The sequence below is a fragment of the Megascapheus bottae genome, chromosome 3, assembly GCF_031878675.1.
Source record: "Megascapheus bottae isolate mThoBot1 chromosome 3, mThoBot2.hap1, whole genome shotgun sequence".
Classification (NCBI taxonomy): Eukaryota; Metazoa; Chordata; class Mammalia; order Rodentia; family Geomyidae; genus Megascapheus; species Megascapheus bottae.
In genome coordinates this window covers 567,097-579,347 of record NC_143511.1, presented here as the reverse complement: position 1 = coordinate 579,347, position 12,251 = coordinate 567,097, and the positions used below count along the sequence as shown (strand labels likewise).

At 38.2% G+C, this 12,251-nt stretch overlaps 1 protein-coding gene and 1 pseudogene across 1 annotated transcript in view; one reads left to right on the top strand and one right to left on the bottom strand.

Moving 5' to 3' along the window:
- Positions 1-6,855, top strand: part of LOC150064760 (dnaJ homolog subfamily A member 1 pseudogene) — a 34,721-nt pseudogene extending 27,866 nt beyond the window's left edge.
- Positions 6,856-8,209: 1,354 nt separating this feature from the next.
- Positions 8,210-12,251, bottom strand: part of LOC150064757 (uncharacterized) — a 39,977-nt gene continuing 35,935 nt past the window's right edge. The window contains exons 2-3 of the mRNA XM_090329046.1: positions 10,640-10,731; positions 8,210-9,087 (exon numbers count right to left, since the gene is read on the bottom strand). Coding sequence (XP_090185172.1) covers positions 8,521-9,087; positions 10,640-10,705 — 633 coding nt within the window. The 5' untranslated portion in view covers positions 10,706-10,731 and the 3' untranslated portion in view covers positions 8,210-8,520. The remainder of the gene's footprint in view (positions 9,088-10,639; positions 10,732-12,251) is intronic.

Here is a 12,251-nt window from a genome sequence, read left to right as displayed (position 1 = left end):
CCACACCAAATTCAAGCACTATGACCCACAAAAAAATGTTCATGAGCATGCAAAGCTAAGTAGGATCAGATCAAAAGCTTAAAGTGACCCAAAGGAGAGACAGACAGGATATGAACACAGGGACACCAAATATTATTTGCCCCACTAGACATCAACAGGAGAGAAAAGCAGTCTACTCCCTACAAAGTAACTTAGGCAACAATGATCAGAACCCACAGGGAGAAATGTTACCTAGATTTTTCCTTACTAACAGTCTCTCCCTCTTCATCATCTTTCTTAACATCATCTCTCTCCTGGCTCCTGGCAGCAGTGTCCCCCTAGCAGCCTGGCTGTGATCACTTCAGTGCACTCTACAGACAATATCGACACAGGTCTCCTGACAATGTGCTCCAGATCATTGCATGTTTGCTTCAACCCCCGCCCTCATGCTTCCCACTGCATTCAGAATGCAATGCAGCACCTCATTCTGAGATTTCGGTGATTTCTTGCTGTATCACAAGCCACTTGATTTTACCATTCCTTTGTGCATCATGCTTTAGAGCAAAGCTCAGAGTAGACAGTGTGTCAGGGGAAGGAGATTGACCAAGAATTGGATGCCCCAGCTGACTTTTCCCACCAATCTACTTATTGGTAGTGTGTTCAAAATAGCTTTCTGAAGGTTGATTCTTTCTCAAAAGCAGGGTAGATAAATTTCTTTACATAACACTCAGAGATGAAGTGAGGAGAATTGAGTAGGTATGTACACACACACGACCAACGTTCAAGAAGGAGGAAAAAACAGATAAACAAAAACCATAAAGAAAAAGAGCACTCAAAACATGATGTTCAGGCAATCTAGTTACTAGGTATGAATTAGGTAATGAGTAAGAGTTAGGAGTAAACTGGATGCTGTTAGCTAAATCACACCTGTAGTCGTAGCTACTAAGGAAGCTGAAATCTCAGGATCATCATTCAAAGTCAGTCTGGGCAGAGAAATCCCCGTGAGACTTTTATCTACAATTAACTACTGAAACCCCCAGATGTAGCAATGTGGCTCTAGTGGCAGAGTGTTAGTCTTGAGTGCAAAGAGGCTCAGGGCCAGGAATTCAAGCTCCACGGAGCAAGGGCAGAAGAGGATATGAGAAAAAAACAGGAACATTCCACTTGTGGATATAAGGAGAGTGTAAATGGGGAAAAATTATGGGAAGGAGATGAGGCTATGATTTTAAAGAGAATACTAAAAGACAGATGATAGGATTCAGAAGTGAAATACAAGATAGATGGGAGAGGTTAAAAGGTCTACACTAGAATATACACACTATAAGGCAAAATGCCTGTAGCTGAATTACTTTACTTAAATAAATACATTACTCAAAACAACTGAAGCAAAACAAGAACACAGATAGTTAAATATAACAAATACACATTTCTGATTATTAGTTTCTAGGGGATCACTGCTATTTCTGGGATAGGACTTACCTCTGCTCTCTAGTTCAGCAGGAATACTCAATGCTCAGTCTCCTGGTTCAGCCACCCATTCGCTTTCTAGCTGCAACCAGGCTTCTTACAGCTTAAGTTTTCATAATCTTGAGCTCTCAGACAAAACCCACTAGCCTCACTCAAGATAAATCTATGCTCTACCACTGAACTACCCCCTCAGGCATATATCAACTTTGTGACATAAGTAAGATCATGCCATATGTTTCTCTTTATGGCAGATTTCTCTAAGGATAATGTTTGTCTGTTTTTGTAATAACAACAGAATTTCCTGCTTGGTTATGGCTAAATAGTATTCCATTGTTTAAACACTATACTTTTTCCCCCCCAGTCCTGGGCCTTGAACTCAGGGCCTGAGCATTGTCTTTGGGCTTTCCTAAGGCTAGAGCTCTACCACTTGAGCCTTAGCATGATTTCCAGCTTTTTTCTATGTATGTGGTATGGAGGAATCGAACCACAGTCTTCATGCACGCTAGGCAAGCACTCTACTACCACTAGGCCAAACTCCTGGCCCTAAACACTACACTTTTCTCTTTATCCATTTGGTAGTTAATTGGAAGTAAACATCTCCTGGATTTTCCTTCACTGGGCTGGCTTCAAACTGCAACCCTCAGATCTCAGTTTCCTGAGTAGCTAGGATTAGAAGTGTGAGTCACTGGCACCTGGCTCATTGCCTAATTTCTTGAAACTAATGTTAAATGACTGATTTTTAGCATTTCTTCTTTCTGCCTTATGTACATTTAGGTTTACAATGATTCTCTAAGCATACTTTTGAGTTATAGCCCATTAAATATTTTAGATTTCGAAATGAGAAATAATGAGCCTGGTGCAGTGGCTCCCTCCTATAATCCTAGGTACTCAGGAGGCTGACATCTGAGGATCAAGGTTCAAAGCCAGCCCAGATACAATTAACCCCTAGAAAACAGAAAGTGAGGCTTGGCCCCAGGGTAGAGCGGTAGCCAGAGCTTAAGAGCTCAGGGACAACTCCCAGGTCCAGGGGTAGGGTGGTAGCCTTGAGCTGAAGAGCTCAGGGACAGTGCCCAGGCCAAGTTCAAGCCCCATGACCAACGAGAGAGAGAGAGAGAGAGAGAGAGAGAGAGAGAGAGAGAGAGAGAGAGAGAGAGAGAGACAGACAGACAGAGAGAGACAGACAGACAGACAGACAGAGAGAGAGAGACAGAGAGAGAGAGACAGAGAGAGAGAGAGAGAGACAGAGAGAGAGAGAGAGACAGAGAGAGAGAGAGAGAGAGAAATAATGAATCTTAGTTTCCTTTGCCATAAACAAAAGCTAGATTGCATGGAAGATCTAAATATGTAGAATAAAACAACTCTTGGGGCAAACATTAAAAAAATTATTATTATGAAGGTGATATACAAAGGGATTACAATTACATGAGCCATGAGCATTTTTCCCTTGGTACAGAGTCTTCACTTTCTCTCTCCCAGTTTTTTTTTCCTTTCTCTCTCCACCCACAAGTTGTACAGTTCATTTTCATTCATGTCCAGTGAGCTCCACTACTGCCCTTCTTCATCCCCTTTCCCTCAAGTTCTATACTCTGCCCCCATCCTGTACATATGTAATCAAATATACCATAAGTAAAGAAAAAAAGACAGAACTTTTTTTTTGGCCAGTCCTGGGGCTAGACTCAGTGCCTGGGCACTGTCCCTGAGCTTCTTTTGCTCAAAGCTAGCACTCTACCACTTGAGCCACAGCCTACTTACGGCTTTTTCTGTTTATGTAGTACGGAGGAATCGAACCCAGGACTTCATGCATGCTAGGCAAGCACCCTATCACTAGGCCACATTCCCAGCCCCAACAGAAATGTTTTTCAACATGAAATCATTAACCATAAATGCAAAAAATGACTAACTAGACTACATAAATTAGGGATTTCTTTACCAAAAAGCACCAGTTAGGAAATAAGGAAAACCAGGGTATAGAAGGTGTTTGAAATATTGTAACAAGAGAACTCATATCAGAATATGAGTTCACTTAAAAGACTTTTCTCCCCAGGCCAGTTTCCAATCATGAACCTCAGATCTCAGTGTCTTGAGTAGCTAGCTATGATTACTGGTGTGTGAGTCACTGGGTAAGGTAGATTGTTTTCAATGCTAATTGCTCAGTGAGATTGTTCACCTCATGATTTCTTTGTACAAAAAAAAACCCAAGCAGCCTTTTTATTTTTTAATTTACGTATTTATTGTTTGCAATGGTGAGCACTAAACCCTAAGTTTCTTGTATGTTACATGGTCTCTTTATTACGGAGCCAAATATCTGGTCTTAAACTGTTATATAACATACATCTTCAGGTCTAATACTTCCTTGACTACCAGCTCATTTTCAGTCTATTTTCTGCAACTTACATGGATATGTTTCTGAACCTATTAGACCCTGATTATTCACAAATTTTACATTACTGTGCTATGATAAAAAGCTTTTCAGTGCTGGTTTCAAAATCATCAAGCATCTCTTCAAATCTTCTCATGCCATGGGAATAACATGTTTATTATTTTATGTATTTATTTTGCACTGGTACTCAGACTTGAACTTATCTTCTTTGTTCACTGCTGGTATTCCACCCCTTGAGCCATGTCTCCACTCCCAGTTATTAATTACTTTATTTTTCTTTTTTTTTTTTTTTGGCCCCCTTCTCTTTCTGGCCCCGCTCGCTCCGGCCCCGCTCGCTCCGGCCACCACTAGGTTGGGCTCCGCTCGCTTGCTTTCGCTCTCTGTCGCTTGTTGCAGTCTCGTCTCTGCCACTTCCGGCTTGGTTGTGCATGTGGGATACCGAGGAATCGAACCCGGGTCTTTGTGCATGCTAGGCAAGCACTTTAACCGCTAGGCCAAACTCCCGGGCCCTAATTACTTTATTTTTCATGGCCAAGATTTCTAATTTGTTCTCTTCCAAATCTTGTTCTTGTTTCATGATACAACTTCCTTCCTTAATACATTGACATATTAAAATTCTCAGATAGATCTCTATATCTTCAGGAGCTAATACGCTGTACTTGTTAATATTTTTTATGATGACAGATTTTCTTATACTCTTAAATTGGGAAGTAGGTACTAGGAATTGAACCTAAGACCACATATAGACCAAAGAAAATGTTTTAGAATTATTCTTGCTTGCAAGTTCTTTATATGTCCTTTTTCTTATGTTCAGTATGTGCTTCAGCCCTGATTCAAACAGGTCCCATAGAGATCAACACAAAGGTTTTTACTACATAGTAATGTTTTAACTTGAGGCTTTCCAGGAGTACTATATAAATTCAATCTAGATGTTACATTGGATGCTTCTTTTGTTTAAATTCAATACTCTCAAAAGCAAAACTTTCACATCCATTTTTAATAAACTACACATTCCTCCAAAGACAGTAAATTTCTTCTTTTTGACCAATGTAAGAACAAATGACCAAAGTATCATGAAGTAGAGGAGGGGAAGGAGGAGGCATGTTCTGGCTCTCTACATATCTTTTCTCAGTGTCATGCTTTACATTGAAGTATGAAGTTCTAGGAATCCGCTTTATCTTCAAAAGACCCTTAAAATGCTTCCACTCCAGATCCTTAAGATGAAAGAATTGTCTTTCTGAAAAGAATCACATTTTTAAAGAATCACATGGTGCTTTAACTTTTGTTTACACTATAAACCTTTAATAAATCTGAGCCTCCTTCCTGCTAGAAGAAAGCAGTTTCAGAAGGTTTATTAAAAAGGGGGAGATCCCATAGTTGTCATCCCATTTAATATCCTTCCCTAAGTAGGAAAGGGGACAATTCTGGGTAACTGGGTTTGAGTGTAACCTCCAGGGCTAAAGCAGGAGACAAGCAGAAGGTGAAAATGGAGAGCTATGGTGGGCCCTGAAAACAACAGGGATGAGAACAATCATCCCAATGAGATGTATTTTACGGGCTTACACTCTCTGTGTGGATTTAGGTCTTTCATGAGTACCTTTCTAGTTTAAGTGTCAGAAATAAAAAGCTTTCTTCTGTTGTTTGTGCCCTGTGCTAGAAACCCTGGTAACAGACATAGCAATAAGGTTTATTGGGGGAAAAATCTCTCAAAGTAAATAAATACCTCCTTAAATCTCAAGAAAGCCAAGACACAGAGAAAAGAATATACCCTACTAACCTCAAGGAAAAAGAAATAAGTATCTGGTGGAACTTTCCAGAATGCTTGGAGAGAGAGTGGAGAAGCTGTGCATACTGCATGCTCCTTCTTACTCTTGCACCAACTCCAGCCCACTCACCAGTTAGAAACCACTTATCATGATGTTCTGGGAGTTAAACCCAATGCCACCCTGGAAGAACTGAAAAAGGCTTACAGGAAATTAGCCTCAAAGTAACCACCCTAATAAAAATCCAAATGAAGGAGAATAGTATAAATGGATTCCTCAAGTTTATGAGGATGACAAAAAGAGAATTATATGACAAAGGAGGAGAACAGGCAAGGAAGATGGAGCAGGTGGTGGTTTTGGCTCCCCCATGGACATCTTTGATATGTGTTTTGGAGGGGGAAGAAGGATGCAGAGAGAAAAGAGAAGTAAAAATGTTCTGCACCAGCTCTTAGTAACTTTAGACCATTTACATAATGATGTAACAAGAAAACTGGCTCTGCAAAAGAATGTAACAACTGTGAAGGTCTTGGTGGTTAAAAGTGGGGGGGGGGCAGTGGAGTGCTGGTCCAATTGCTGAGGCACTAGAATTCAAATACGAATTCATCCGATAGGACCTGGAATGGTTCAGCAAATTCAGTCTGTATGTATGGAGTGCCAGACCATGGGGGAAAGATTAGTCCTAAAGATAGATGTAAAACCTGCAATGGAAGGAAGATAGTTGGAGAGAAGATTCTGGAAGTTCATATTGTCAAAGGCATGAAAGATGGCCAGAAGGTAACATTCCAAAGTGAAGGAGTCTAAGAACCAGGATTGGAGTCTGGAGATATCATTGCATTAAATCAGAAGGATTAGGCTATTTTCATGTGCGTGTGCATAGATATACAACTGGTTGAAGCATTGTGTGGCTTTCAAAACAAATCTCCACTCTTGAAAACAGTCATCACTTCTCATCCAGGTCATGGAGATATCAACTGTGTGCAGTGTGCTAAATGAAGGCATGCCAATTTATCGATGACTATAGGAAAAGGAAGGAGTGCCTAATGATTGAGGTTAAGGTAAATTTTCCTGAAAACAACTTCTCTCCTGATAAACTCTCTTTGCTGGAAAAACTCTTTCCTGAGAGGAAGGAAGTAGAAAAGACTGATGGATTAGGTAGAACTGGTGGACTTGGATCCAAATCCAGACAGACGGCACCATTATAATGGAGACGCTTATGAGAATAATGAACATCTCCCCAGGGGTTGTATTCTATGTCAAACCTCGTAGCAGGGCTAGTAAATGGCATTTTAAATGCAACAGTGAATGAGTGAAGGGCTATAATCACAAGCCCACTATTTACTATTGTTTTTTATTGTGATATTCAACAACAGTAGTGTTTTAAAGTTAAATGAAGAGTAAATACAAATATAAAAGCTCTAACCTTACTCTGTATATGTGATGACTTCAGTGTGCAAAATGAAGGTTTTGTGTGTGTGTGTGTGTGTGTGTGTGTGTGTGTGCGCGTGCGCCAGTCCTGGGCTTGAGCTCAGGGCCTGAGCACTGTCCTTGGACTTTCTCAAGGCTAGAGCTCTACCACTTGAGCCTCAGCACCACTTCCGGCTTTTTCTATGTATGTGGTACCGAGGAATCGAACCCAGGTCTTTGTGCATGCTAGGCAAGCACTTTACCACTAGGCCAAACTCCCGGCCAAGATAAAGTTTTAATACCTGTAAAAGCTACTTTAAAAAAAGTTCCCCTATAAATCTGTTAAACCACATGTTTCAATTGATTCAGCTGTTTACACTAACAAGCTCAAACTGAAATGCAAGTTATGTATGTTGACTTTTCTGTATGACTTTTCATCATTAATCTGTGGAACTAAAACTTTGCATTTTGGCTAGTAATTTGAAAAAGAGAAGTTAATTCGTAGAGAAATGTTTGTCTAGTTATGTGCATTAAGTGAACTCATTTTGATGCCTTTGCATCTTATTCCAACTATTATTTGAAGAGTGGAATAATACATAATTTAGTCTTTTTTCACAGTGATACAGAAATGATACCATTCTAGTGAAGAGTTTTATCATATGCTGCTTCTAATGGCGTGCACTTTTAGAGTTGCATCTCTTCTGTGCCATCTTTTTAAATATGTGTTCACATATAAATATGCATACACACATTTATGTATTATGCTGGCCAGTGATAGTTACATTCCTTTTCCCTTTGGAAAGCCCTTGGTAGTGACTTTTTCAGAGTTGGGTAGCAAAAACAGTTGAAGAGATACACATATTGAGAAGTAATTTTTCATGAATAACATAGGAAGGTGTTCTGTAGATATATTATAGGCTTACTTTAAACCATTTGCTCCAAATTACAAAGTAATTGTAATTCAAGGTTGGTAGTATAGCACATTACAATGAGTAGCTTTAACTGTTTAAAGTCATATATTCATAAGCTTAAATCTGGATATCAGAATTTAAGCTATTATTAAAGTATATGAATATCTTCTAAATATTCTGATTACAAAAAAGAGAAATAAGTACGTATGGGTAGCTATAGAGTATGGATATAAGTCAGTATTTTATAAAGAATAATTTAACTGGTTTATTAAAATTATATACTTTTTCAGGAATGAATCTGGGACTTGACCTTATAACAAAAAAATTCTCTCTTCTACATTTCATTACCACTGGAGGCAGAAAGAGCTATGGCCACAAACCTCAGAACAAGCATTATTCATTTCTCTTGGGCAATGGTTGATCATTTCTTTTTTTTCTTTTTCTTTTTTAGTTTTATTGTCAGAATAATGTATAAAGGAGTTACAGTAACATTCATCAGGTAGTAGGTGCATTACTTCTCACACATTGATACCTCTTCTCATGTTTTTGTCCCTGTTTCCCCCCCCTCTCAATAGTTGATCATTTCTGAACTGAAAAACTACTTCAATTTGTAAAATTAATTCTCTCCACTTTCTCCTATGTAGCACCACTGGTTTAAATTACCTGGATCTACTAAGAAGTATTTGGAAATTTTATTTTCCAGGTTTTGTTTTGGGGAGTGAGTAGGCATGCTCAGCTTGTAGTACATTCTCATGCTCTCAGTCTTATCCCACTCTAACCCAATGGAACCCCATGCCTCAGCACTAGGGTCCTCAATGATAACTTCAAAAGGAAAAGTGTGTACAGGAGGATTGATTCCGCTTTGGATCAGTCTCTTCCAGGACCTGGAGAGCTGCTCCAATGGAGTGATGGAATCCATCATCAGGCTCTGGTAGAGCGTTTCAACCAGAGACATCACTGGTATCTCTTCTTTTTGAGGCTCTTCACCCGTGAACACAGTACATTTGAAAACAGGCTTTGAACTTGCTTTTCTCACCCCAGTTCTACTGACAGGTGACATGGCATTTAGGTTTTTATGAAGTAGTTTTTGTGCATCCTTAAGTAAAATGCTCTGAGTTTTTAGGAGATTTGATTTCTTTCTTTCCTTATTAAAATTCTCAACTGATATATGTAATTTGGGTAGCTGTGAGGTAAAAAAAAAAGAGGGAAAGTCATGAAAACATAATAATATGTCAAATCCCAAACCCCGAAACAAAATAAGACATTAAGTAACAATAGAAACATCTGTCTTTGGAAGATATCTTTGCTGTAATAAACCAAGACAATGGTGGTATGTGGAAAAGAGAACAGAAAGTTCAATCTCAGACTGCATTATTTGTATATTCCACTTAAGTCCTTTGCTATAAATAAGCCAGATAGTGTTAGACTACAACATCTCTTTGGCAATTTAGAGTATCCATCATGAAAGACAAATAAGTGTAACAGTGCTTCTTTTGAGTAAGAATATATATGTATATCAAGGAAGAAAGAAAGCCAGAATGTTTTGATTTTAAAGCAATTATCTGGGTGTCTGAAGAGCTCAAATTGTTTGAAAATGCAGCACAAAAGAGGCTGTAATGTTGTGATTCACTAGAAAATATTACCAAAACCAGTGGTTTCATTTGTGCAGTGTTTGGAAATAGTTGGCAGAAGAAAAAAAAGATAAGTGATTCTTCAGTGTGCTTCCTTATGTATGTAAGATGTTAATAGACAAGGAATAAAATCCTATTTTCTAAAGTATCCTGTCTATAATGTTTTCATTCCTAAAGGCTTCTTGGGGACTTAAGCCTAAAAGACTTCAGTGTCAATTTAGAACCAAAATTCAGACCATTTGGCTGGAGATACAAGTCAGTTGTAGAACACGTAGGTAACATGCTCAAGGGTCCTGGGATGATTTCCAGGACTAACATTGCGGTACAATTTCCTTTCACACCTGTTGAGTTCTGATGCAAAACAGAAAGTGACCTGAAGTTCACAACTGGGTATTTAATACTGATTACCATCACCAGGAAAGCAAATTAGTATACTAGCTACCCACCCTAGAAAGAACTAAATTTTGCTGGAACAAAAAGATGTTAAGGGGCCGGGAGTTTGGCCTAGTGGTTAAAGTGCTTGCCTAGCATGCATGAAGACCCGGGTTCGATTCCTCGGTACCACATACATAGAAAAAAGCCAGAAGTGGTGCTGAGGCTCAAGTGGTAGAGCTCTAGCCTTGAGAAAGTCCAAGGACAGTGCTCAGGCCCTGAGCTCAAGCCCAGGACTGGCAAAAAAAAAAGATGTTAAAAATCACCAAAATGAAATTCTATTTTTTCTTCTTTATAAAAATTGTTACTATAAAGATAATGTACAGGAGGGGATGTTTACAGTTACATAGATCAGGTAATGAGCACATTTCTTTTTAAACAATGTCACCCCTTCCCTTGCTTTTCCCCAGATCCCCCCACCATTCCTATCCACTTATTTTTCTGCTTAAGCAGTTGCACAAAAAGATTTTAATTCAGTATATCAGCTTATGAGTATATTATATCTTGATCAATATCACCTTTTCATTGTTCTCTCCCATTTCCCCCAACCTTACCCATCTCTTCAAGTTACCAGTTCCCCAGTATGTCAATGCATGTTCAGTAGTTTGCTTTTTTATGACAGTTGAAGGTAAAGTTTCTGGTGTATAATATCATAGGATTTTAAATACATACCGAACATATCTGGAACTCTGGTGTCTCATGTTCTGTAGCTGGACTGGAATATACCAAGAGAGACATTGTGCTGTAATTTTATTCTATGTCTCCTAAAAAGTCAATATAAGAAAAGGCAATAATTAAAGATTAAACTCAGATAAAACACAATGGGAAATAACACATAATCACCTGAAACTTGTGAAAGGGACACTTGATAATTTATATCATATTAATTTTTGTTTTTTTTTCTAGGCTAAGTTTAAAAAATTAGTTATGTTTTGCCAAGTACTAGTGGCTCATGTTTATAATCCTAGCTGCTCAAGAGGCTGAGATCTGAGGATCATGGTTCAAAATCAGCTCAGGCAGGAAAGTCTGAGACTCTTATCTCCAATTAACCACCAAAGAAGCAAGAAATGGAGCTGTGGCTCAAGTGGTAGAGTACTAGCTGTGAACAAAAGAGCTCAGAGATAGCACCCAGGTCCTGAGTTCAAGCCCTAGAACTGGCTCCAAAATGAAAAAAAATAATCATGTTTCATAATTAGATAAATGTAGAACATGAATCTAATCAACTACTTAGAAGAGCAGGGAGAAGAAAAGAGGGGAAAAGAAAGGATAAGTAAATAATTTTGGAATACATGGCAAATATAAGAAAACAGCATAAAAATCTCAGTGAAGGCTGTTAATCAATAGGGAGTTGGAATGTTGAAGAAAAAGAAGCTGGCTCTGTTTGGGGAGGTAGGTAGTAGCAGAAGGGAATTAGGTTAACGAAGAGGTTAAAGGACGATAAATACAACCAACGTAGGATGGTTTGCATGTATAAAAATAGAACAATGAAATTTACTGACATTGTTTTAGGAACAGGGAAGAGAGGAAGAAGTGACAGAAGGTATAAGATTGATTGAAATACATTATATACATGAGAGAAAATGTAATAAAATTATGTGCATATATATGAAAATCAATTTAAGTATGACCATCACATAAAGTATGTAAATTAATGCATAAACAAACTCCTAGACTGATTTAACCATTCTATATTGTATACAATTTTCAAAATATTATGTTGCAACATCATAAACAATACTTTCATCAATTAAAAATAAGTTATTGTAAAAACATTTTTCTATGTAATTCTTAAATGTATGCTATTATTTAATACTAATTCAATGAATTTGATGTATTTTGGTCTAACATTTTGAACAAGTTCCATCTGAATAAAAATTCCATTACATCTATACCTTGGAAATATATTCTTCACTCAGGAGACAAAAACTCACAATGTTCAGAACAACAAAACAATGAACATCTTGAAATCATTTACTTAGTGCCAGGTATACACAAGCTGTGTTCTACAGATGGTATTGAATTTAATCCCCACATAAAGGATTAAGAGAATGGCCAAAGAATCATTACAGTGCTTACTTTGGCAATACAGGTACTGAATATGGAACTTATGCAATGATGATGCACAAATTTGTGAAGAATTCTGTATTTTTATAGTTCAACAAAATAAACACCAAGAAACTTGAAAATCAGTGAGGATTCAGTTGGGGTAGGTGCCATGCATAGTTATGGGATCTAATGAACGGTTGTTGCTGGTATGGTCAAGGGGAGAGGGAAAATAAGAAGC